Source organism: Lissotriton vulgaris, chromosome 3_1, assembly GCF_964263255.1.
Source record: "Lissotriton vulgaris chromosome 3_1, aLisVul1.2, whole genome shotgun sequence".
NCBI classification, from domain to species: domain Eukaryota; kingdom Metazoa; phylum Chordata; class Amphibia; order Caudata; family Salamandridae; genus Lissotriton; species Lissotriton vulgaris.
In genome coordinates this window covers 352542030-352569214 of record NC_141689.1, presented here as the reverse complement: position 1 = coordinate 352569214, position 27185 = coordinate 352542030, and the positions used below count along the sequence as shown (strand labels likewise).

The following is a 27185-nucleotide window of genomic DNA, read 5'->3' as shown; positions in this document are numbered from 1 at the left end:
ACCCCGACACCGCCGCAACCAACCACAAACAGTGGATCAACGACTGCGCCAACACCCTCGCCCCTCTCAAGACCTCCACAGCCAACCACACCAACAAGAAAGCCGCCTGGTTCACCGAAGACCTCCGGATCTCCAAGCGCACCTGTAGGAAGCTGGAGAAGAAATGGCTCTGCGACTGAATACCAGACAGCCACACAGCCCACAAGAGCGCCGCCCCCAGACACCAGCAACTCATTAGGACCTTCAAGAGGACCGCCTTCAAGGACCGCCTAGACAACAACGCACACGACACCAAAGAGCTCTTCAGTATCGTGAAAGAACTCTCCAACCCCAGCTCCAGCACCAACAACATCCCACCATCTCAAGACCTGTGCAGCTCCCTAGCCACCTTCTTCCACCGCAAGATCACCAACATCCACGACAGCTTCAACTCCGAGACCCCCTCCCCCACCACCGAGTCCACCACCACTGCGACCACCGCTCGGGCCAATGTCAGCAACAAAGACACCATCAAAACCATGAACTCCATCCACTCCGGATCCCCATTTGACCCCTGCCCTCACCACGTCTTCAACAAAGCCAGCACAAACATTGCACCCCACCACCGGAAAACAATCAACAGCTCCTTCGAGACAGCAACCTTCCTGGAAAGCTGGAAGCACGCCGATATCAACGCCTTTCTGAAGAAACCCAAGGCGGACCCCAAGGACCTCAAGAACATTCGGCCCATCTCCCTGCTCCCGTTCCCGGCAAAAGTGTCAACAAACAGCTAACCCGCTACCTCGAAGACAACAACATCCTGGACCCTTCCCAATCCGGATTCCGCATCAACCACAGCACAGAGACCGCCCTCATTGCCGCCACTGACGACATCAGGATCCTGATGGACAAAGGAGAAACAGCCGCCCTCATCCTCCTGGACCTATCAGCTGCCTTTGACACAGTCTGCCACCGCACCCTATCAGCATGCCTCCATGACCCCGGAATCCAAGAGAAGGCCCTAGCCTGGACCACATCCTTCCTCTCCGGCAGAACCCAGAGCGTCCGCCTTCCACCCTTCCGCTCGAAAACCACCGAGATCATCTGCGGCGTCCCAGAGGGATCCTCCCTCGGCCCGACGCTGTTCAATATCTACATGGCACCGCTTGCCCACGCCGTGCGACAACATAACCTCAGCATCACCTCCTACGCTGACGACACCCAGCTGATCAGATCCCTCACCAAAACCCCCCACTCTGCCAAAGCCAACCTCCACAGAGGAATAAAGGCCGTAGCCGACTGGAGGAAGGACAGCAGACTGAAGCTGAATTCAGACAAGACGGAGGTCCTCATTCTCGGACCCACCCCATCAGCCTGGGACGACTCTTGGTGGCCCACATAGCTAGGCACAGCCGCGGAACTCACACACCACACACGCAACCTGGGGGTCATCCTTGACTCCACCCTCTTCATGACCAGGCAAGTCAACGTCGTCTCTGCATCCTGCTTCAACACCCTGCGAATGCTACGCAGGATCTTCAAATGGATCCCTCCCGACACGAGAGAAACCGTCACCCAGGCCCTCATCACCAGCAGACTCGACTACGGGAACGCCCTCTACTCACGAACAACAACCAAGCTCCTGAGATGACTACAACGAATCCAGAACGCCTAGGCACGACTGATCCTCAACGTCCCCCGACGCAGCCACATCACACCCCACCTGAGAGGCCTGCACTGGCTCTCCGTCAACAAGATGATCACCTTCAAGCTCCTCATCCACGCACACAAGGCACACAACACCAGATCTACATACCTCAACAACCAACTCAGCTTCCACATCCCCACCTGAAGCCTCCGCTCAGCCAACCTCACCCTCGCACAGTCCCTCGCAGCCGGAAAACCACCGCCAGCGGCAGATCCTTCTCCTACGGCGCCGCCAAGACCTGGAACGCACTCCCTACCAGCCTACGACAGACTCAGGACCTGCTGGCCTTCAGAAGACTTCTCAAGAACTGGCTCTTCGATCAGTAGCGCCCCCCCCCCCCCAGCGCCTTGAGACCCTCACAGGTATGTAGCGCGCTTTAGAAATGCAGTGATTGATTGATTGAGTGTATGTACCAATTAGTTCTCATACAATCAAGAACCACCCCCCTCCCTGATAGTAACAACTACCCAATTCTCCCTCCCTCCCCACCAGACTCAATCCTACATTATTTCCGACTAATACTATCAACCAAGACATATTGCTCTTCATAATTGTCCACAATTCAGTCACATCTGTATCCTTCTACACATTAAAATTACTCAGAAAAATCCTTCCATTCATTCTTGGTAATCTACGCAAGCTGGTGATCTCTGCTCTGGTTTTGTCCAGAGCCAATTACTGCAACGGGCTCTTTATCAATCTCAGGACTAAATGCCTAACTAAAGTACGGATTGTACAAAATGCAGCTGCACGTATTTTGCTGGACATTCCCAAGGACTGATCTCCCACTGCTGCGCTAAAAGAGTTACACTGGTTACCAGTGAAAAGACATATTGAGTTCAAAGCTCTGCGTAGCATTTAAAGCAACCCATGACATAGGACCAGCCTTTTTCAACCAGAACTTCCGACGGTACATTCCACCGCGCTATCTACGCTCAGCTCAGTTTTACAATCTGGTGATTCCCAGGTTCAGGAAAAGCTCCTGGGGCGGCAGAAGCTTTCTGGTTGGTAAGACCAGACTCTTGAAGTCTCTTACCCAGAGGCTTAAGGACGAAAATTGGCAGCTGTTAGGAAGGCGTTAAAAACATGCCTGTTTAATCTCTGACTCTGAATTAAGATTTTACGGCGTATTTTACCTGATGAGCTAGCGCCTTGGAGGGCGTCCATGACTCTCATTATGACTGGGTCAACTCTAGTCACTTCGCTGATTTTCTTGATAGTGATCGCGTGTGGACATGCTCCTTGATACACCATATTTACATAGTCTTCCGTTGTGGTGGTGTTGTCGGTGTCACCTGCCGCTTGAATCGCTGGGTGCCCGGAAAGGAAGTCAGCAGGTTTTTGATGCCTGGTCTGTAGACTAGCTCTATTTGATAGTGTTGTGACTAGATCGCACAGTGTTCAGTTCACGGCTGAGGGTGTGGTGCAGTACATTGGAATATGGGAACAAGCAGATAGTGGTCAGTGACTACACGGAATGGTTGTCTGCTGAGGAAGAAGTAGTAATGGCTGCATGCCCACTTGATTGCAAGTGCCTCCCTTTCTATTTGAGGGTATCGTGCTTCCATTGGCATGAGGGCTTTGCTGGTGAATGCACAGGGTGGCCATTTCCCTGGTTCCACCTCTTGGGTGATCAATGCCCCCAGGCCTACAGGACTGGCATTGGCCAGTAGTTCTGTGTTTTTCTTGGCATCATCTTGCTGAGCAGTGCCTCCTTGATGTTGTGAATAGCCTCTACGCCACGGTCTCACTTCCATGCAGTATCTTTTTTTAGTTAGGGCCTGGAGAGGTTCAGCCATGGTTGCTAGATTGGGAATGAACCGGCCACAGCACATTGCCATTTCCAGGAATCTGCGCACTTCAGCTGGTGCTTACTTGACGGCATGGGACTTGCAAGGGTCTACCTGAACTCCTTCCTGGTTGAACACGTAGCTAAAGAACTCGATGGAGTTCTGAAAGAATGAGCACTTGTCCATATGTAAGCCATGATCAGCCAGCCTCTTCAACACTGCTCTAAGGTGCTGGTGATGTTCTTTAATAAATGATGAATTAATCCAAATGTTGTCAGTGACATTCAGTACCCCCTGCAGGCCAGAAAGAGTTTCTCGAATCGCATCCTGAAAAAATTCTGCAGCTAATAAGATTCCAAAGTTCAGCCGTTTGTACCGGCGTAGTCCTAAGTGCGTCGAGCCAGCATTGAGGTCCAATTTAAGGAACCTTTGTGAGCTGTTGAAGTCAGCTATTATGTCGCCCATCGTGGGCTTTATGTGTCTCTCTCTTTTAATCGCCGGATTCGGGAGGAATATGTTTATGCACAGCCATATTTTGCTGGGTTGTTTTGGCTTTTTTAGCGGTGACACCCAAACCTTCTCTATTACTCCTTGTTAGTCGAGTTTGTGTAATTCTTGTGCGACCAAGGACATCCGGTATAATGGTATTCAACGGTGGTGGAGGGCTACTGGCTTGCTAAATTTATCAATATGCATTCGACAGAGCCCTGAAATACCTGGTCCCTAGCAACAGGTGAGGAAACGAGTCCAATATCTCATTCATCTCGAAAAACCTAACGGCGATCGCAAAAGTGACCAGCCCTAGGTCCTCTGTTGTGTGGCTTCTGACGAGGGTATCTGCCTCTCTATCGACCACCTGGAAGGCGGTCATGATTTCTTGGTTTTATGCTCTTAGCTGGACGGTCATTTTGCCTTTTAGTGGTAATGGTGTCTGGCTTCCATATGTGAATATCTTGGTGTTAGTTGGGGACAGCGGAGGGCGTGGATGGTGTTACCAATATTGCTGGATCCCTATTACGTTAACAGAGGCTCCTGTATCAATCAGGGCTTTGATATTAGATTCTGCTACTTCAACCATTCATGTAGGTTGTGGTCACCTGAGTTGCGTGAGGTTACCTGAAAATGAGAAGAGGAATATTTCTTCTTCATCATCTGGGGACGAGTCTTCTAGACGAGGGCCAATGATGTGATGTTTTGAATGTTCCTTTGGGTTCTGGGTCTTCCAGATTAAATTGCCGCACTGACTTCGATAGTGACCGTCTGCCTAGTCTGCTTCTGTTCCTTGGCCCATCTCTGCATGGGGTGGTGAAGTGGTTCAAGATGCCACATTTCGAGCATGTTCGTCCTTGCACTAGGCATTCTTCCAGGGGGTGTTCTTCTTTCCCACAGTACCCGCATCGGGATCCCAGCTGGGGATTAGCTATTTGTCGAGGCCAGTTCCCTCTTCCATGTTTACAGATTGCGTCAGCGCATTCAATCTTTACTGTCGGGGATCTTTCGGTTGTTGCGTGATGGCGATGTCCATTTATGTCACTCTGGGGTTGGATAGGTAATGAGATCGGACAGAATAAAGATGTCTTCCAGGGCTATTTCAGGCTGGCATAGAATGAGGCCTCTCAGTGTTTTGTTTTGGCAGCCTTGTATGATTTGCAATCTCACTTTTTTGAGTTGATCATCAGCAGTGCATGTGCTGGCTAGTTCTTGCAAACGTGTGTAGAAGGTGTCAATGGATTTCCCTTCCCGTTGGCGGGCTTGGCGGAGTTTGAAACGCTCATAGTCCGGGTTTAATTGTGGGTCAAAGAGCACATTGAGTGCTCCAACAGGTGCATCGTAGTCATTTGCTACTCCTGTGTTGGGTAGGTGCTCGAAAGGTTTGTAGAATTCCTACCCAGCGTTATGTGCTTTGCTCTCCCGGGTCCCGATGAAGTAGTTGTCCAGCCTCAAAAATCCATGTCTTCCAGCGAGGAGAGGTGGTGGCAGGTTCCACAAGTTTACTGAACGGCGGCAGCGCGCTCACAGGTGTGTGCTGGGTTGTAGGTGGGGAGGGAGGCTGCACCTGCTGGGGACCAGCATTGCATGCTTCATCAGCCATGGCTGGAAGATAGAGTGTGGGCGCAAATGAGGGCTGGCCATTTGCCCGCGTCTGGCTGGTGATGTATTGACATCGGGTGGACCCAGAGAGCTCCGTTAGGCAGGAGACAATGGCGCACAGCGGAGACTGCGCTGAGGGCATGGCTGGCTTCATCGGGCCTACCACGCAGTGGCACCTGCACCTAAAGTAGGAACGCAATGGTGTTTGTGACAGACTTGCATTGCGTGTGGTTGGCTCCCAGCAAAGCTGGTGCTAGTGCTGGACTGCAGTTGGTGGGGTGGAAGGGGTCACCACCCTCTACGCCAGTGTAAGGGTGTGGTCTAATTGACCACAGGATTCAAGGTCAGTCTGGTGCACGTGGCTGCAGACAAGAAACACAGGCATACTACAATGTAGTTATAGGCGGAATACCCCGAGCGGTCTTCGCCCCTTTATTTTATGGCCAGAGTGTGTTACAGGGTACAGTTTCCAGGTCATCCCTGCCCTTACAAAGTGGTGCTGAGGTCATTACAAGGGCCAACAAAAATGAATGTCTGTCTGTAACGCAACTGGTGCTCACGTAAAGCGCTCTGATACCTTATACCTTCAAGTCGAGTTTGCGCTATATAAAACTCCCAAAAAACAAAAGGAAGCAGGAGTAAAAGGCAAGATCAAACACAACTGTGGGGTTGCTTGGGTGGTTCCCTGAGAGTGGAAATAAAGAGACACGGAGTAACAGTAAAGGGGAGGAAGGAGAGGTAATATCAATAAGGGAAAATCCAGATTGTCAGACTTTGGAAAAAACATTGTAAATGTCAGTTTAAAAAAACAGTTAAAAATAAAACAAAAGCATTTTATGAAATGTTTTCTAGCAAATGGTGATGACATTTATTTTGAATTACCTTCTCACATTTATATTCTACATTTTGTTTCTCAGAGATTTAATAAAAATTTCAACCTTTGTTTAATACTTAAATAAACCTTTTTCTTCCGTTAGTTCCGCTCCAGAAGCATCTTGAAATTTGGTCAGTATGGTGGCAAAAGATGTCTTGATTCTTTGGGCGAAACAAGAAGTTGTAAATCTACCACACCTTGTGAGAAAGAGCCAATTGAATGCGGCAATGATTTTGAATGTGATTCAGGTACAGTTTTAGTCATAGTTTCCTCTTGTTCTGTTTGTTTTGGGCTGAAGATCATGGGCCGACAAATTAATTGTGCATCCACCTAAATTATAGACAAGGAGAACTGATAGCAGTTGAGTCAGGGAAGATGTATTGTATTGTATTGTATATTGGATTTATATAGCGCTTATCACCCAGGGGTCTCTGAGCGCTTGCCTTGGGAACCCGTCCTGGCTTTTCCCTGTGAGATAGCCCCTACAGGGCATCCCCAAGGTGAAAGCCAGGCATCCCGCCGCGGGGGGGCGTTGTGGAGATTAAGCAAGCTTAATGCCCAGAGTTGCAGAGTGTGAACCCATGGTTAGGTCAGGCACCGATGCGAGAATTATCAAGTCCATGGACATTTGAGCTCAAGACCCTGCCGCGTCGGGAATTGAACCCTGGTCCCGGGTCTGACCTCGGCTTCAGGGTCTGCCTGCTCTAACCAGTGAGCCACACTTCTCCAGATGAAAGGGTTTCCGCTGCAATTGAGGGCTGTATCTGTACCTCCAAGACGTCTGATGGGCCATTCAGACTCAGGAGCACCTGTGACAGCTGAGTGGTCACGGAAATCGCAGTCTAATCCCATGGTTTTCCCTAAAGAAAGAAATAGCACCTGAGGTGACTTGGCACTAAGAAAGTCATTAGTAGATTTTGAGGTCACGTCAGTTTAGATCACATCAGTAGAAACTACAGCACTTTGTGACCCTTGGCACTAGCCCCAGATCACTCTCCACCATCAAATTACTTCAGCCTCAATTTAGACCATCACTGTGACCTTGGTACTTCATTTTGTTTGGGTGGAGGTTTAATGTTTAACCAAGAGGAAGATTCCACCTTGAGGATTCTCCTGATTACTACTGGATACAGCAGAGCGTCATCTCCTCCTCCACCAGCACATGTACTGGCCCACCTTCTTCCACCAGAGGGCTACACATGTGTCAGACAGGCTGGGGCAGAATCAGTGAAATTCCACTTGGTGGACTGTGTAGAAAACTCACTACCAGAAGCAGGCAAGTCCACCTCCCCAGCTGACAACAGTAGCCACAGCCTGCAGGGATACAAAGACAATGTACAGGGAAAAGAAAGGACATTGCAGGTATTTGTGGATGCCTCACCCTCAACTCAATCACTATTCTTTTGGAAAGGCGTACAGAGAGTGTAGGGGACACCTGAATAGAACCCACTATTCCTTTTCCCCGTGAGGTCAACACGGTCTGACTTGCAATGAAAATAGTAATACCTGTCCCGTGGCAGTCCGCACCAGCTGCTCCAGCGTGTTTGTAGAATTATCCGACTAACTGTGTACTATAGTATTGCGGTGCAACACTTCTGTATAATATTGCATTGTGTGCCTAGGTTAAATTACTTTTTTTTATCTAAGTGAATGCACTGGCAGAACAATGAATTATCGACTGATATTAGTTGTCATTTGAGCCTTGGACAGTTGGACTGTGCTATACCGAGTGTGAGGTGCTCTGGGGCACAATTATGGTGTAAACACGAAGATAAACCCCCAAACCACCAACAATAAACAGCTGTGGTTGGTACAGTTAGAATCCAGTAACCCATTAGTAACCTGGGTTTCCTGAAAATGTTCCCACCGTTTTATATCAGGGAGTGCCGCTCAGTCTTCCCTCTTTCTTTCTTTCTTTCTTTCTTTCTTTCTTTCTTTCTTTCTTTCTTTCTTTCTTTCTTTCTTTCTTTCTTTTTGTGTTGTAGATTTGTTAAGCATCTGACATGGAACTCTGTTATAATTATTTACTGAGTGAATTCAGTTTGCTTCCATGTGCACACTTTGCATCAAGGTTAAATGGATATGTAAATATATTTTTCGTCTTAAATTATATTTTTAAAGATAAAAGCACAACCCTCTTCTGCTTGTATTCAAGAATAATTATAATCAGTTAGATCAGGACCATTTGATACAACACGTGTTTCATCTTGCCTTTTATTGCTGCCTCTCTGAATTGCAGACAAGGGAGACCTCTACCTAATGATTCTTATCAACTTCTTGGGCAATTTATTACCACAGATCACTAGTCATCTTGTTGTTTCTGTGAGTGAAGTAAACATGTGTGTTTGTGGAGACCTCCTGTGCCCCTGCACTCCATGATGATCCTTCGGGGGCACACTCTTTCACCACTGCTCTTCAACCAGTGGAGGCCTACATACACATGGTTGCAATAATCCAGTGTGCAGACAATCTAGGATCTTCTTTTATTGGTGCTATGTTCAAGTGTGAACAGAGGCAGATTAGAAACTGTATATGGTGGGATTGTACCAATGTGTTGTGGTCCATTCTTTCATACGCAGTGGACGGCTCCAGCAAGCTGCCGGCTGCCATGTTAACCATATAATATTGTTAGGGAGGTCCTCTCTGCTTGCTTAAGTGCCTCTTAAGGGCTTAAATCACCACTACCATTGTGCAGAATGTTATCAATTCAACAGTGACTGTGTAATCCCAGTGGACAAACTTCTCAAACAGAAACAGATTTTTAAATACCTTCTCCTGTTAAAGTAAATTTTTTTAAAGTTTCCAAATACTTATTCGGTCTGTCTTTGTGCCAGATTTAGGGCCCCATTAGGATGACGGATGGATTGTCCCCGCAGGGCCGGCGGTATTCACCACCAGCCCGGCGGGGGCAATCCGCCCCCCATCCCCTTAAAAAAGCCCCCCTGCCATATTAGAATGGCTGGGGGGTCCGCGGCGGACGGAAAGACCGTCTGCCGCTTTTCCGCCCGGTCGACATGTCAGCCAGCCAGCCATATTAGATTGTGCATGTTTCAATGCCTTTCCATGGCAGCAATGCCGCCACGGAAAGGCATGCAGAGTCCCGCATGCCACAGGCATGGCATGTGGACTCCGGGGGGGTGGGGGTTGCACATGGGGGTACCTTTGGTAACCCCCTGCATTTCAAAGACAACGTGGCAGGCACCACACAGTGCTTGTCACCTTGTGCTTTGAAATGCACAAGATGTATTTTTACCATTGCGGCGGGCGGTGCTTTCAGCACTAAATTAACTACTCTAGTGATTTCAGGCATCAGACATGTTTAAAACTGGAGGTGTTTGTTTAGAATTGGAGGGTTGAGGTTCTGGATTGCTTGCTTTCAGATTATCTCTAAAAAGAAATCCTGAGGTTAGTTTTTACATAGTAATTGCATGATTTTTTTTCTGTGATCATGAACAACTGAATTAATTCATGTTACTCTGCTGTAATATATTTATTACAACTTCTGAATCACAATCATTTTGACGTTTAATATATACTAATTTCTTTTTGGTAAACAATGAAGGTATGCTCTACTGATGATACAAAATATATACTGTCTTTGATGACATTGAAAAACTGCAAAATCATTTAGGGAATACAAACACGTTAAAAAACAAGAAAATAATCAAATAAATAGTTTTTCTCTGTCCAATTTAAGGTCGGTGTATAAAGAAGAGACTTGTGTGCAATGGGGACAATGATTGTGGAGACTATTCAGATGAAAGCTGTGATGATGAACCCAAATCCCCTTGTCGTGCTCATCCTGATCTGCAGGTGTCGGAGTTCGGACGGACAGCTGGAAATGGGTAACTTTGGCCCTTTAGCCTTTCATAAAAGCACACAATAAACAGGCCTTACATTATCCTGTGGCCTATCAAAGACGTAACATGAGGTTTCATGACATGATCTGAGTATTCTGCCATTGCATTGAACACTACACATGATGTGGGTGTCTTTATGTGGTCTTAATTTTTTTTAAAGTTAGTCTTTTTGGCGTATTAACAAAAGAGCATAGCCCAAGGATCCAAGCCTGGTTCCACTACAACCACCTCAAACTCAACCCAAAAAAACCCTGAAATCATTCTTTTCTCCCCTAAAAACAGCTCGCTCCCCATCCAATCCTAGGTCCTGGACCTTACAGCTCTCAACTGCTCTCTCACCTTATCAAATTCAGTTAAATCCCTCGGAATTACCATTGACCAGAACCTTTCTTTTATCTCCCACATAAAAAACTCGGTAAAAAGTGCTCTCTTCACTCTCTATCACCTCAAGAAACTAAAACCCTTCATTCCTGCTGATGGCTTTAGTTCAGCTGTCCAATCGCTGGTCCTGTCTAAAATCGACTATGGCAACGCCATTCTCTCTGGTACACCTAAAGTCCACTTAGCCCCAATCAAATCAGTTCTTAACCTCACTGCTAGGCTCATTACCGACCTCAATCGGTTCGATCACATCTCCCCTACCCTTAAAGCACTCAATTGGCTTCCCATTGAAGGCAGATCTTCCTATAAGGCCGCCTGCATTACGAACAAAGCCCTGCATCAACACTCCCCGCCGTACCTCACAGATAAACTCCACAAAGCGGACTGCTCTCGAACTCTGAGGAGCTCAAACACACTCGTTCTTGCCCCTCCTCTGTTTAACAAGAAATCCACTCAATCGCACTCCTTCTCCGGAAATGCGCCTACCATCTGGAATGCTCTTCCTAAAGAACTTTGTTTTAACCCTCCTATTTCAGCTTCAAAAAAGACCTTGAATTACACCTGCTCTGCAAATTGTGGGGTCCTTAACCCCTTCTCTGGGCTCATATCCCAACCCAGTTTCCTACTTAATAGGAGCCCCCTTCAGTGCCACTGACACCCTCTCTCCACCCTCTTTTCTTCACTTCTTTCTTTTCTTCTCCCGCTTTCTCACTATTCCCTTACTTAGGCTGATACACTTGATGTTTCCTTAGCCCCCCTCACAGCCTCTCGCCATTCTTACATCCTGCCCCCTACTCTCTTCCCCCCCCTTCTCCACGACAATCTTCACTTCTCTTGCTGTTGAATATTGCAATGTGTTATCACCAGATCGTATTATTTGAGCTGTTACCTAATGTTTTAATTTGACTTGTATGCTACCTCATTGTATTTTTTGCTATTTTTTATATCTACCCATGTGACCCTTGTAAAGCGCTCTGATACCCTTGGGTCCAAGCAGCGCTATATAAAACCTTTAAAATTAAAATTAAAATAAATAAAAATAAGGATGAAAATCTCAAAATCAGATATCCAAGTGTAAGCCTAACTCTAAACTTGAGCTTTGTATTAACATTTCAACATGACATTCCCATGTGGTTGAAAGTGATGGGTATAGGAAACTAATTTGACGCTCACTGCGGTACAGTTAGTTTTAGAGTTATTGTCAAACTTGCAAATGGTTTATTATAATAAATGAGATTTATAGGATAATCGAAAGAACGTCTTTCTATACATTTCCAAATGACTTATTTAGATTTTCAGCCTATGGTTTGAGGATATAAAAAGCTAATAAAGACCTTAAAAAATAATCATTATTCAGGCTACTGGTCCATAATATTTGCAAACATTGTCACTTTCCAGCCTTTCTACTAGTTGTCTGGGCGCTTCTCCATGCAGAACAAGCACCGACTGATGCCCACTTCCAAATGTGCAACATAATATTTCCAAATTACAAGCCCAATATAGATTTGTGTTTCACAGGTTTATTTCCAGTGCCATGGTTTATTTTAGTAGATGCCGCAATTCAAGGATAATTGTTGAAATTTATAGACCTTGCATAGAAACCAATTTTTCGTGTATTTGGATGCTGCAACAATTTGATACTGTAGTAAGTTCCCGATTTGTGGTGCTTTAGTTTGTGGAACAATATGTCTGGATTTTAAGTGTTCAGAATGATTACAAAAGGTGACCTACTCTGGAAGGTATCTTGTTTACTGGTACATATTATAGGTCTGTACAAATTTGCCTTTTTTACCTGGTCTCCTTGATATTTTGTGGATGTGGATAGCTGGTATATTTTTACTTTCAACAGTGAGGGGATGGCCAAAATACTCTACCCCTATAACATGACATAAAATTGCCAAACACCAATTCGCTTTGTTTGAGTTTTTAGGTAAGCAACAGTCAACGTGAGCAAAATATAAGCAAGTGGCATACATGTAAAATGCACAACGTAGGATGCATATATACCTAACACCACCAACATGTGGGCACAATGAATGAATGAATGAATCTTTAATCAATTAATTAAAATTGTTACAATATTCTATCAATGAACAAAAGCTTGTTTAAAATCTCACACAATTAGATAAGAATGTAAAGATGTTTAAAACAATTAAAATAGTAAAAGGACTATGACTAGAACTATTGTCCTATCTAGCAGTAAGGTGCTGTACATGGGACTTGAGGAAAAGTTTCATCATAGTCTCTTTTGCTTGATGGCCGACTGAATGCTTTTATGTCTCAGTTTTCAGTTTCATTGCGGCCCGGATTGCGTCTGTGAATTTCCCTAGTCGGGCCACAGTTTGTGTTATTTTAGCAGAGAAGCACAGGTCTGAAACTTCTCTGCAACTTTGAAGGCCATGCAACCTATAGATGGGGAGAACCAAGCACTGCCGTCCACTGACTAACTTTGGGCAGCAGCACAACAGGTGGAGCCAAGATTCACAGTGGTAGTTGCAGAGTCGGCAGGCCACTGAATTGTCCTGCTGGGCCCAAGTTCAGTTAAAATTAGTGATGGGCAGAGCGAGAAGTCTCATATAGGAGAATCTTACCCAAGCCAGGACTCTCAGAGCTTGCTCAAGGTAGGGCTGCGGTTTTCCCTTGATGTATGAGGAGTCCAGTGAGGAAAGATTGAATTGGTGATGCAGGCTTTCCAGGTCCCTTTCAAAAGAAATTCTCTTGGCCTGAGTATTCACTGTTTTCCTCCAGGCTATTACTGGGATGTCAGCGTTGTGCATATTTTGGACATCAATATCAGGTAATCTAGTGGCTGCTGCTGAGTGCACCTGCCATGGGGAATCCTCCTCTTCGAAGAACGTTTTTATTTGCCTTTTTAAAAACAATTCTGGGGCTTGTGTAGTCCTGATATAGTATTTTATTAAATCACATGAGCAAGTAATGTCCGGACTCTCGCAGCACTGAGGGAGACGCCCGCCATTTTTGCCGTTCGGCTTCGTATCATGGAAGATCGGACTGGCCGCTGCAAGAGGAGCTTCATTTTACCTAAGTCATCACTGTCTGATGTTACTGCTGCTCTGAGACTCACCTTTACATGGGGACCTTTTTTTTTACTGATTTCCACAATAATCCTATGCTACTGCTGCTCTGAGGGGAATTTTTGAGGAATACATTACACTCCTGTGGTTCCTTTCGCACCTCAATGCTAATTAATTTATATCTACATCCAAGTAATGGGTCCCTTAAGAATGACTCAACTTAGGATTGTGATGGTTCCTCTGGTGTGACGGTCACTTCCAGTACTCTATTACGGCTATACACTGCGCTCGGGTGAATCTGGAGAGCCCTGATTATTACTAATTTTCGAGACACTTGCTGATTTTCGAGCGGGAGAGCCCTCTGTGTGCCGTTTTTGCTTTCAAGACTGTGTTCTTTCCTTTGAGACCTCGCGGTACCCGCTGTGCGGGTCCCGCTTCGCCCGTGTGCCTGGGCGCCTCGCTTTGCCAAGGACTTTAACTTTCGATCTTGTGGGCTGGAGCTTAAAAGAGCAGGGCTGCGAGCGCCAGGTGAGGGACAGGGACTCCATTGCCCAGGAGTCCCTGCGCTGCCATCATCACCTGCACCTGGACGCTCTCCCTGTTTGCCCCGCCCCTTGAGCACCGATTGAAAGGTGCCTGCTAGCTTCTGGAACAGTGGGAGACACTTGCTGATTTTCGAGCGGGAGAGCCCTCTGTGTGCCGTTTTTGCTTTCAAGACTATGTTCTTTCCTTTGAGACCTCGCGGTACCCGCTGTGCGGGTCCCGCTTCGCCCGTGTGCCTGGGCGCCTCGCTTTGCCAAGGACTTTAACTTTGGATCTTGTGGGCTGGAACTTGAAAGAGCAGGGCTGCGAGCGCCAGGTGAGGGACAGGGACTCCATTGCCCAGGAGTCCCTGTGCTGCCATCATCACCTGCACCTGGACGCTCTCCCTGTTTGCCCCGCCCCTTGAGCACCGATTGAAAGGTGCCTGCTAGCTTCTGGAACAGTGGGAGACACTTGCTTATTTTCGAGCGGGAGAGCCCTCTGTGTGCCGTTTTTGCTTTCAAGACTGTGTTCTTTCCTTTGAGACCTCGCGGTACCCGCTGTGCGGGTCCCTCTTCGCCCGTGTGCCTGGGCGCCTCGCTTTGCCAAGGACTTTAACTTTGGATCTTGTAGGCTGGAACTTGAAAGAGCAGGGCTGCGAGCGCCAGGTGATGGACAGGGACTCCATTGCCCAGGAGTCCCTGCGCTGCCATCATCACCTGCACCTGGACGCTCTCCCTGTTTGCCCCGCCCCTTGAACACCTCCTTCTTTTATTAGGAGTTGTCCTTACCGCTGCGCGGGAGCACGCAGGAGTGCGCCCGGGAGAAGCCCGGGACAAGGGCGGGACCGTCTGTGTCCGTCAAGGGCCGTTGGAGGCCGGGCTGGGCCCCCCCACTGACATTTACAGGACTGGTACTCTGTTTTAGTAATAGTGTGATTTGTAGGTTGTGTTTGTAATTTAACTTGCTCCATCGTTGAAGGTGTTGGAGGTTCTATAGTATGGCTTCTTCCTCAAGCACTCCTACTTTGTTGCCCTCTGTGAATGAGGCACGGGCTGCTATCATGTGTCCCCTGGACACCTATTTTAAACGAGTACCCCAAGATATTGATAGAGAAATTGCCCTGGCGGAAAGACGTGCAGAACGTAGGCTATCCATTGAACTTTTAAAAACCACTGTTGATAAACACCCCTCTCAAAGTTTCCCGGCATTGGTTACGCCTTTATCATCTATTACACTGCCGGTTGCATCGGAAACCCCCTACCTTTTTCCACCAATTATAGAGTCACCGGTCGTTTTGCCTTTGGAATCTGAAACCTCTACTTTGCCTGTAACCCTTCCTAGTGTCTTTATTAATCCACCTATTGAGCGGTTATCTACAGTCCAACTTAGTGTTTTGACACATGTAGCAAAATCTAAACCTTGTTCTAAAAGGAAGAGGAGTGCAGTTTCAAAAAAATGTTATGTTCCAAAACCACCGAAAAAAATTAGGAAATTAGGAACATGTACACTGGGAGTATTCCTAGTGGGCCACCAATGGGTGAGGGAGAAGTTGTTCCATCAGGTTTGGACCCCATAGTGATAGCATCGCCCGAGATATCACCGCCCATTCCGCCACTGTTCCTGGAATTGGAGAAACTAATACGGTCTCTCCTGACTCCCATTGAGGAACGAGTTAAAAAGCTAGCTGATCAGTTAGACCATTTAGAGCAGGCCAGTTTAGATAAAAACATTTCCACAAAATCACTAATTAAGTCCTATTTTAGGACGGGTGAGAGTAGGAACTCTCAGCAACCTGCTGGGCGAGATGTAAGTGTTCCCACGGTCGAAATCCATTCTCCCAGGGCTAGCACTGCAACTGGGCCCCAGGGAAGGGGACAAGGTAGCAAGACTACTACCGAACTGCCAGCTATCCCAAACAGTAACAATGGGGGGAAAATTAAGCTCCCCGATACTGCGGTTAAAGGTAGTAAAGAGTGTTCCAAAAATGTCACCTCACTAAGTAATGTTACTCAACACCTACCAAGTACCCTGATACCCTGTCAGGGTCCTGTAGCTGGTGATAACAGCAATCCTAGAAAAAACAATGCTGTATTAAATAATTCCCAGGCTTCCCAGGCCCTAAAAAATGTTGGTCCTGTAACTGGTAGTACTGATATCTCAAGGAAAAATAATGCTTCCCTGGTTCCACAAAATGTTCCCATATCCCGCCCTGCTGTACCAGAAACAAGTCGACCAACACTCCGTGTGACAAAGCCTCCCCCTAGGATACCCCCCATAAACCTTACCCCGGATTCTTATCCCTATGTGGCTGTCCTTACCAATGTTCCACCTTTATTGGTAGGCCAAAGAGAAACCTTCCAGATGTTAAAAAATAAGGTCATGCACTGGTTAAGGGCTAACAGACCATTGCCCGGTGAAGTGGATGGTTTGATTATCGGGGTAAGAAGGGCCAATTGGATAGGCTGTACTCCAAAAAATTTGGGGGGAGAATGTATTATAATTAATTTCCAAGATCCAAGGGTGGTAGGTCTGATCACAAGGCCGGGTTGGAGCACTAGCAGTGGTGGGATTGGTATTGTGGATCTCACCTTTTTTTAGCTGGTGCCCAATTTGGTGGGAATAGTGATTTAGGCAGTTCTAGTTATCTACCACCGACAGGGATCACCCCTTTTACTGTGCCTTTGTTATGACCAAACTTCTACTACGGTCGAACTTACAATTCCTATGATGGGATGAAAAATTTGGGGTGGGGTTGTTGACGAAAGTCTGGTGATTTCCTGAATATCGGGGGTAGCATGGTAAGGGGGGACTTATCTGAGAATTCTGTGGCGTCCACCTTGGACACAATAGTGTATCCAAAAGAAGTGACCAGTGGTGGGAAGATCGTGAATTGGAGGGGAGACAGTGGAGCGTGTATGCAAAGTTTGGGGGGTGACGAATCATCCATATCAAGCACCACTGTTACCCAGTGAACTGATGCTAATTCTGTGGATATTGTTGTAGACCAGGAAGGGAACTCTGAGAGTCCGATTAACCTTTCACCCATGTTAGCTATTGAGGTGGGAACCAGAGATGGCCCTAGCCCGGGGAAGTTTTTCTCATGGAATATTGCGGGGCTAGGTAGTAGACTACTGTCTCAAAATTGGATAGATTTTGTTAACAGGTTTGAAGTGTGTCTATTCCAGGAGACATGGGCTTGGGATCCCATCTTCCTTCCAGGCTACTTAAATTTTTCCATTCCAACGAATAGAGGTGCCAGGGGTCGACCTATGGGAGGTTTAACAGTTTGGGTTAAGCAAAGTCTACAAATCAAAGGGAAAGTGCTGGACCTGGGTGCAAGGATATCCAATTGATAAGAATGGCATCGGATAAGTGGGGTGCGATAGACATATACAATGTTTATGTTAGGGGTACCAACACTGGGAACTCCCCCACCCTAGAGGCCCTGTCCACTTTCCTCGAAACACAGTCCCTGGGAAACAGAGTGGTAGTGGTTGGTGATCTTAATAGGACCTTTGAACCGTTGGATAACACGGAAAATCCGCTAGGGCAAGAGGAAGATGTCCAATGGGGTGTCCCGAATCTAAATCTTGCCCCGGTCAAACGGTGGACGAAGGACATATTGCTATTAAATGCAATGTGCCTGGAATACGGGTTGAGGGCCCTAAATGGAAGGACAAAAAGTGACCAGGGAGGTGTTTGTACATTCGACAATGGCCATAGTAAAAGTAGAATAGACTATGTCATGTGTAGCCTCAACTTATGGCAGGGGATATGTGATATGGAAATAAAGGGTAGACTGGAAAGCGATCACAATCCCCTTTGTGTCACTCATACTTGGTGGACGGCCATGCCAGGCAGATCGCAACCGCGTGGTGGAGTATTACCTGTTATGACCAATGACATGCGTAGAGTCAAATGGCCTAATGTGCTGGCGAATGTAGCATCTATGGACTATATAAGTTCAGAGGTGGATGCTGCAATCGCCGCCATGGAGATAGCAAACCCCGTAATTCCTGGGTCCAGTGTAACCACAGCCATACATGATAGGTTTTTCTCCCTTTTAAAACCACACTTCATGAGATTGACTAAGGCAAACAGGAAAGCCCTACCCAAACCGGCTAGGTGGTTTAACAAACAGTGCAGGGTAGCTAGATTGGAACTGGGTAGAGCAATTAGAAGCAGGGATAGGGTTATGATAGGTTAAGCCAGGAAACACTACAATGTTAGTGTTCGCCAGGCTAAGAAAAAGTGGGACGAAGAGTATTGGGATGAATTGCTGGAGGCCTCAGGGGCAAGGGACACCAGACTTTTCTGGAAAGTTGTGAAGTGGTGCAGAGGTGGTATCCCAAATAAACCAGACAACAATGTCGATGAGGCATCCTGGGTGGAGTATTTTAAACCCTAGTACGCTGAGATTAGGGAGGCCGTGGCTACAGAATCAATTCCAGTTGTATTTTGTACGGAAAGTTTGTTTTCCACCAAAGAAGTAGAATTGGTAATTTGCTCCTTACAAGGGGGAAGGGCACCGGGTTTAGATGGGATACCCTCTGACATATTCAAAAATGATAAAGTACGGTGGGCCAGGTACGTGACCCTACTGGGAAATGCTATAGCAAAAGGGGCTGTAATCCCAGAAATATGGAAGGGAGCAATAATTATACCCATCTACAAGAAAGGTGATCGGTCACTCCCGGCCAATTATAGGCCAATAAGTTTGATTGCCACTGTCCAAAAAGTGGTGGGGAAGATGGTGGTAAACAAACTGATGGACTGGGTAGAGGAGAATAATGCTCTTTCCCCTTACCAAGCAGGTTTCAGGCGGGCAACCAGTATGGTAGATCAAATATTCCGTTTTACTATGTTGCGGTGGGGGACGGTGCTCCTTGGCGAAGGCAGCCTATTTGTCGCTTTTGTCGACTTGCGGGCTGCCTTCGACCTGGTCTCAAGGAGCAAGCTCTGGACAGTTTTGAATGGGATGGGGGTCCCGCCTGAGTTGCTCACTTTGATAATGAGACTCCATGAGTGTAACTTTGCCAAAGTCCAATGGGTTTGAACGGGGAATCCACTGTTGACTTTCCGGTCGAGCGGGGAGTACGGCAGGGATGTGCAATGGCACCCCTGCTCTTCTCCCTATTTATGAATGGAATTGTGGGTAGAATGTTGGACGCAAATGTGGATGCACCTTCGCTAGCGGGCATCAGGGTCCCGATCCTGATATTCGCTGACGACACCCTAATTGTGTCCAAAACCCCGGCTGGACTGCAGCGTGCTCTAAATATATTTGATGCCTTCTGTGGGGAGCATGGCCTTGAAGTTAATGTTGGCAAGACCAAGCTGATGGTTTTCTCCCAAAGGCGTAGACCCCAACCAAGAATATCTCTGAACAACATCGAGCTCGAGGTAGTAAATGTTTTTACATATCTTGGGGTTGAGATATCTAGCAAGCCAGGTTGGTCCCACCATATAGAAAAGGCGGTACTGAGACACCAGCAGATTGCAGGGGCGCTTCGGGTAGAGCAAGCAAAATCAAAAACTAAGCCTATAAAACCTGTCCTTCTAGTCTATGATGCTAAAGCTATAGGGTCAGCCCTGTATGGGGCAGAAGTGTGGGGCTTCGAGAGGTTCCCTACTCTACAAACATCAGAGAATAGGTTTCTTAGGGGAATTACGGGTCTCCCCCAGAGTGCGCCATTAATCCCGCTCGGTCTTGATCTAGGGAGGAGATCTGTTAGTGACCGAGCACGATTAAGGCCTATCCTCTATTGGAGACGGCTTTGGACAACCCCAGAGATTCGACACTATGCCAATGGGTTTCTAGCCCTAATCAAATCAGATATCTTTCATAAAATATTATGGTTGAAGAAACTCAGGGTTGTTCTGGGTGAGCTTGGCCTCCCTAAGCTTTGGGATAATCCAGCTGGGGAAATATTCCCAAGTAAAAGCACCATTAAGACCATTTATTGGGATTACATAGAAGAAAGACTCTGGAGGCGTACAAAATCTGAAACAATGGGGGGAAGATTTTTGGAAATTAAAATGAGACCTGTATTAGAATAATATTGGGACAGTATTACTGTCCCAATGGACAGGAAGTTATTTTTCCAGTTAAGGTCGGGTTCCCTTCCCTTGAGATCCTTGACGGGTAGGTGGCGGAGTTCGAATACCTCATGCTGCCCGGTGTGTGGTGCAACAAATGAAAGCGTAGCCCACTTTCTATTTTTGTGTGAGGCCTATGCTACTCCAAGGAGAGCATGGCTGGCCCCAGTTTGTAGAAACCTTGGGGCATCTAGTGGTGTTGAGGGGCTAAGAATCATTTGTACCTCCACTGATATGCCCATTGTCCTGGGAACAGCAAAGTATTTGGGGTGGGCATGGTCCATTAGGCGGAGGGCTCTATCCGCTAATATAGATTGATATTTTTATACAAGTTTAAATTACTTTTTTTTCTTGCTAAAGCTTGCACAACTGTTTTAAATGTATTTTAATGTATGAAATATGGATTTTAATTAACATGTATTTTTAAATGTATGTTTGTACTTTTATGAGTATATATCTCAAATAAAGCTTTACAACAACAACAACAACTAATTTTCTAGCCCTGACGAAGTTCCCAGGCACGGGGGAATGAAACGCGTTGGCTGTGTGCCGCTGTAGTTATCAAAAGAGATTGAAAAATAAAGAAGAATTTCCCAAGACTCGACATCCTCTTGATTTGTTTAGTGCACCTTTCTTTTTGTCTTTAACTCTTCTTGTTAATTTGCACATCTTGGCAGCTGGTGCTGGAAGTAGTTGCACTCAAAAATCTATATTTTGAAACTAAGAAAGTGATTGTGCTTGACCTCGGTTTGCTGCTGTGTTCTTTGTTCTGGTTGATTCAGTAATCTAGTGGCTGCTGCTGAGTGCACCTGCCATGGGGAATCCTCCTCTTTGAAGAATTTTTTTATTTGCCTTTTTAATAACAATTCTGGGGCTTGTGTAGTCCTGATATAATATTTTATTAAATCACATGAGCAAGTAATGTCCGGACTGGTGAAAACCAGCTCCAGGCTTACTCTTGCTCTCCTGGCTGTCTAGGGAGAGCTAGGACTTTTTATAAGCCAAAATTTGAAGGTTCCCGAGGAACTTATTGAAGGCACCAGGAAAAACGAAATGGCCATAATTAAGAGAGGGCACTAGTTTTGCTTTAAGAACTTTCAGAATGGGTTCAGCGGTTGGACTGTGAAGTCGCTGGCTAAGGCTTTTTAAGGAAAAAATGATGCCAGCCGCTTTCCTTCTCAGATGTTTCAGGTGGGCTTGTAGATTTTGCCCCTTCTGATATCCAGAAGCCCAAATAGTTGTAGCTTATACTTGTTTTGATTTGCAGGGCGCCAAGTCGCCAGTATATGGTCTTCTTTCATGGGTACTTCCCGAATCTAAGTATTCTGATCTTTTCCTGGTTCACCAGGAGTTTATTCTCTTGATTATATCCGTGCAAAGCTTTTAGGGCCTTCTGTAAGCCAGTTCTCGTGTGGTCCATTATTACAATGTCGTCCACATAATGGAGTATTCGAAGCCGCATATTCCCCAGTCTTGGAGGCAGTAGACCTGCCCCCTCCAGCGCTTTCCCCAGGTCAGCTGTGTACAGATTAAAAAGTATAGGGGCAAGTACGCACCCTTGTTTTAGACCATTATTAGTTGGTACCTTGGCGGTGAATGAAGTTTAACTGATTTTAGTACGGACCCAGGTCCCCTGATATAGAGAAATTATGGCCTTTAGCAGCTGTTGGGAAATTCCCCAAGAATGCAGTTTTTCCCATAGCTTCCCTCGATCAACCCGATCAAAAGCTGCACTATAGTCCACAATACATCAGAAAAGTGGTAACTGAGATGGCTGGGTAGCGCGGTTAGATAGATGGCCCAATACTAAGATGCTCTCTGTGGTAGAGCTTTGGGCCTTAAATCCTGTTTGAAAAAGGGGAAGAATGTTATTTTCTGTTGCCCAGGCTTCCAGTTCTTTAAAAAGTATTTTGGCATATGCTTTCGCTTCAACGTCTAATAAGGCAATAAGCCGGTAATGTTTGGGTTTTGTGCTTTCCCCTTTTTTAAAAATTGGGAAAAGTATTGACACTTTCCACAACAATGGAACAGTAGAGGTGACGAAGGTATGCTTAAAAAGTGTTGTTAACTGTTTTGCCCAGAATCCCTGCGAAGCTTTGAACACAGATGCAGGAGTTCCATTGGGCCCTGGAGTGCCATCTGACCGCGTTTTTTTGATCAGGGTAGTTACCTCGGCCACTGTGATGTTAGTAGTTTTGATGACTTTATCTTTTATTGGTGGTTGTTGATGGGAATAGGTTTGAATGATATTCTGATGGGTTGAGTACAGCTGACTTGCATGTTTAACCCACTCCAAGGCTGCCACTCCGTTTTCTTTTGTCTCATCGTTGTAAGTGAATTGCTTAATATATCTCCAAAGTGGGATATGTCCGCTTTCTTTAAGTAAGGTAAAAAATTTCACCCATTCTGCCTCGATTTTCTTGGAACATATTTCCCAGACTTTCTTCCTGTGGCTGCACGGATAGCTGTTATTTCCTGAGTTTGGGGGGTTTTGATGCTTTTCCTTCTTGCCTTCAAGGCCCTTGAAAGACTACCTTTTGTGTGAATTAGGTCTCTTGATTTAATACATTGCCGGGGTCCCAGCACTTGGGTCCCTCCAGTTCGTACCCCAGGGATGATTTTAGTTCTACCAGAGTGCTTCTCAGTGCTCCTGGGGAGAGACTATGCTCATGACTATGGAATTTGATTCTTTGTAAGTTACCCACTCCAGGAGTTTGGGGCCTAGATTAATAGTCCATTTTATTCTACTCAGGACTTCGTAGTGTTCTTTCCCGGTTGAAACCCCCATTGTTTCCAATTGTGTTGCAGCCTCAAGATTATCCTCAGTGGCCTGTGATCACTCTCATCATTGTTGTCCACTTCAAAGTTGTTAAAGTATGGTACTAGATGATCCGAAATAAAGATATAGTCTATTGTAGTCTTATCCCTGAAGGTGGGGAGAGGGAGCCAGAGAGGATCTGCAGCTGTATTGATGGTGTGAGCAGAGACCAGACTAGGATTAAGAAAAAGCTGCTGCAATGAAGCACCATCAATGTGCGGTAGGATATGCACTTTCGACTTGCCTAGCTCCCGAGTGTTCAGGTCACCAGCAATAATGGGAAAGTGTGAAACATATTTGTTTATGAGCTGGTTCACTTTTGTTGTCAGTATTTTTGTACATGTTTTTTTGCTGGGAGTCAGGGTTTAAATAGCAGTTGATTACCAAGAGACAAATTGGGTTTTTGTTAATTTTCAGTCCGCTAACTAGTAACGCTTGCATGTCTGGGATGTTGGTTGCAATGAAAGTTGTCTCTAGTCTGCATGCTTGGTTTATCTAGATCGACAGCCCACCAGAAGCTCTCCCGAAGATGTTGTGTTTTATAGCTGTGGTATGTAATTCGTAGACGCTGTGAAGAATTAATGGTTCGGTGGCCCAGGTCTCTTGTAGGCACAAGATGTCATTTTCATGAAAATAGTTATTCACTAAACTGTACTCAAGAAGTCTTTTTAAGCCAGCTCCATTCCAGGAGATCATGGACAGCTCAATATTATTTCCCATAGTTCTGGTGCTGAACAGATGGCGTGCAGGGTTTATGATGTTAGAGGTGCCATCGTAGTTGCTGCCCTGCTGGACGAGACCTATTGCCCCCCCCCATCCCCCCAGGAGTATGGCTTGGCCTGCTTGCGTGCACTATCCTATGTTCAGAGGCACTTGTAATCCTGAATGTATGGCACAGACTTGGCTCTGCAGCCCATTTTTCTTTCATTTGTGGGTTGCACACTGTCCCCTTTAGGACTGAGTAAATTTCATTAGTAGGCGATGGTGCAGCTAGCATGTGCTGATATTTCTCTGGGACGGGAAAAGCAATATCAATGACCCAGTCTGCCATTTGCGATAATTCTTCTGGAGGTAACCCCACACTCGTGTGACGACTTTGCCCTATCGAGGTTGATTCCCCATGGGTTTCACTGGTAAGGCGAAGGAACTTAACCCAGACTAATTCATCCGAGTATGTTTCTGACAGCGTTGGAATGTGTTTGAATAGACAAAGTATATTGCCCCTATTTAAGATGTCATGTTGGCCTTTGATGAAATATCTAGGCGTGACGATTACCTCATGGTTTTTTTTTGCAGACTTTACTTAAATTGCTGACTTGCTCTGCTTTTTGATGGATGTTTAAACCAGTTTATAAGGTACTTCGGTTGGCGCTTGGGCCTATATCACACTGACAGGTCTCTAAGCTGGTCTTGGGATTTTGTGTTGGTGGAGTGGTCGTCAAAGAAGCCGATGAGAGAGGGCTCTGGGGGGCCGCAGATCCCGGTGTCAGATCCTTGTACCTTGGGCGAACTTAGTTGATCTTTGTGCTCCGACTTCTTGATGTTGATGTTTGGTGGGGGAACCGGTTGAGTATTTATTGCCCGACCTTGCAAGCATTGCCAATCCCCCGTTCAGGGAATTGACTGTAATGATCTTTTAGTTCCTTGTTTTGCTTCTGATGGATTGATACTGTAGATTTTTCATTGCTCAAAGCATGTTTTATAGTAAAAATTGGAAAATTCTGGATTTTCCCATTGTCGGCTGTGATATTTGATTACAAGTTGAAACGGAGAAGGCAACTTTTTTAATAGCCTTTTTTTGTTTCTCTAGTTTCTTTAGCTTTTTTTGGCCCTCCTTGAGAGAGGTACGTCCATTCTTCCCTGTGTAGGATCATTGCTTTCAAGCTCTTTGGCTTGGTGTATAGATCCAGGGCTGGAGTTGAGACCTAGTGAGCTGATGTGAACTTTGGTGGATGTGGATAAAACTTGGTTGTCAGACTTTGTTGTAGGATTACTCAGGGAAATTGTAACCAAATTGGCTTGATGCTCTACACTGTTTATTGTGGATGCTGTGCCACTGTTATTTAATTGGCAAGTAGTGCTGTTTGTTCCTTCAATGAGGCTACCAAGTCTGTTAGGATTTTAGGGAGTGTTGTCCATTTATCGATGAGTTCAGCACACGTGGAAGTACAGTGTCGATTGTCCTGCATATCACTAAGCTTGTTTTCTATGAAATCCACATTGTTGTTTAACTCCACCAAGCGTTGTGCAACTGTAGATATACAATCTATTTGCAGCTCCATTTTATTGGACTGCCATATAGTGCCCTTGCTATTGATTGGTTCATTTCGGGAGTTAAGGTAGGACCAGGGTCATTTATGAAGCTGCTACTATATAGACTTTGGCTTTGAAAGCTTTGGGTTGGAGAAGAAGAGAGCCGAGTATGCTCCAAAGTTCTTTGCATCTTTTTTTCCAAATTCTGTAGAAATATTGGTGATAGGAACCCACAATTTCCTTGTTGTGCTGGTGTTTCAGTCTTAATTGAGCCAGGTCCTGATGGCTCTAAAGAGGACATCAGAATGGGGGACTGCATAGTTGCTTGTTGGTGGCAGTTTATTTGAACTGGGACAACCTGCTCATGTTTTCCGAGGATATGAGCAGAGGCGGTCCCAAGTAAATCGGATAGATCAGTTGCTTGTTTATATTCATATCCCGGCCAAGTGCAGGATTGGCACCAGCGTCTGGTTGTGAGATCTCTCCAGGAGGGGGTTCGTAACATTGCTGGATTTAGTCCTTACTGGTAAGTCGATCTGGAAGGGGGGATCCTTACCATTAAAATGACGTTTATGAAAAAATTGAGTGATAAGGCCTGCTTTTGGTGACTTTAAAAATGACTTTGGCTCAGGGAATGTGTCCCTTGAACTTCTTAAGCTTCTTGGTGCGACTTGAGTCGAGGGTTTTGATTTTACAAGGATGTTTCCTTGATGCTGGGAAGCTGTGTTTTTTTAGGCATCCTGTGGTTGAGGCCCAGCTGTCAATGACTGTGTTTTACCCTGGTCGTCTTTACCCTCCTCTGGGGGTAGCTGATCACCGAAAAGGAAAGCTTCAGCAAGTCAGCAAACCACATCACATCACGGGGGGCGAAAGGAAGTCACCCCTCTGTGCCTCGGGCATACCTTCCTGCAGCCTCCCTGAGTCTCTGTTGCACACGGAGCACCGGCGAGGCACTTCACTTCCATTCGGCAGTAAATCGCACTACCAGAAAGAGCCTCAACGACTAGGAGCGAATACCGCCACGCCAATTTCCCCGCTGCTGCTGCACCAACCAAGGCAACCGCCGACGGCCCGGGAGCTGGGCGTCACAGGCAACCGGACTCTGTGTAATCCCTGGCTCCACCAGCTCCACCTGCAGCGTTACAACGTTCGTTACGGCATTGCAAATGGTTAACCAATTTACCTGGAAGAGAGGTGAATGGAGAGGGTAGCGGGCCAGCGGGTGAGACAGCTAGCGAACAATTAGCAATTTGGCTGATTTACTGGTTGGCGGTGACTCACCTCCGCTACATGCCCCTGCTGCCTCTACTGCACTTGCACGGCTGTTCTCCCGTTCCGCTGCTACCTGCTTTTCTTGCGCTTCACTCTGGCGGCCCGGCTGCTCGCACCACCCGCTGCACAGTCTCACCTTCCCCTCTGAGCTGCCCAGGCTCCGGCGGCTTTCCAGGCCCATCTCCTAGTGCTTTAATCGGGCTCGTTAGTCCCCTGAGCTTATTGCTGCTGCACCCTCCCCGCTGCCAGACATTATCAGCTATCCGCTGACGTATGGACGTGCTCCTTTCTGCTGCGGAGGGCTCCTTGGGGGCCTCCTTACTCTTGCCGGGCACCGCGAGGGGACTGGCACTCACAACCACCTTACGCCAGCTTACTGCAACCTCCTCGTGAGCCTGTGGGATACGGGAGCCATGGGTGCAGCGGTAACCGCAGTCACGGAATCAGCGCGGCTCAGCAGTTTACACGTGGTTTTCACCGCAGCAGGTACCCAGCTGGTG

General features: G+C 46.5%; 1 protein-coding gene across 1 annotated transcript in view; it reads left to right on the top strand.

Moving 5' to 3' along the window:
- The window catches only part of C9 (complement C9), a 212190-nt gene that overhangs the window by 36677 nt on the left and 148328 nt on the right, over window positions 1-27185 (top strand). The window contains exons 3-4 of the mRNA XM_086960567.1: window positions 6546-6690; window positions 10140-10287. Of these exons, the coding sequence (XP_086816693.1) occupies window positions 6546-6690; window positions 10140-10287 (293 nt within the window). The remainder of the gene's footprint in view (window positions 1-6545; window positions 6691-10139; window positions 10288-27185) is intronic.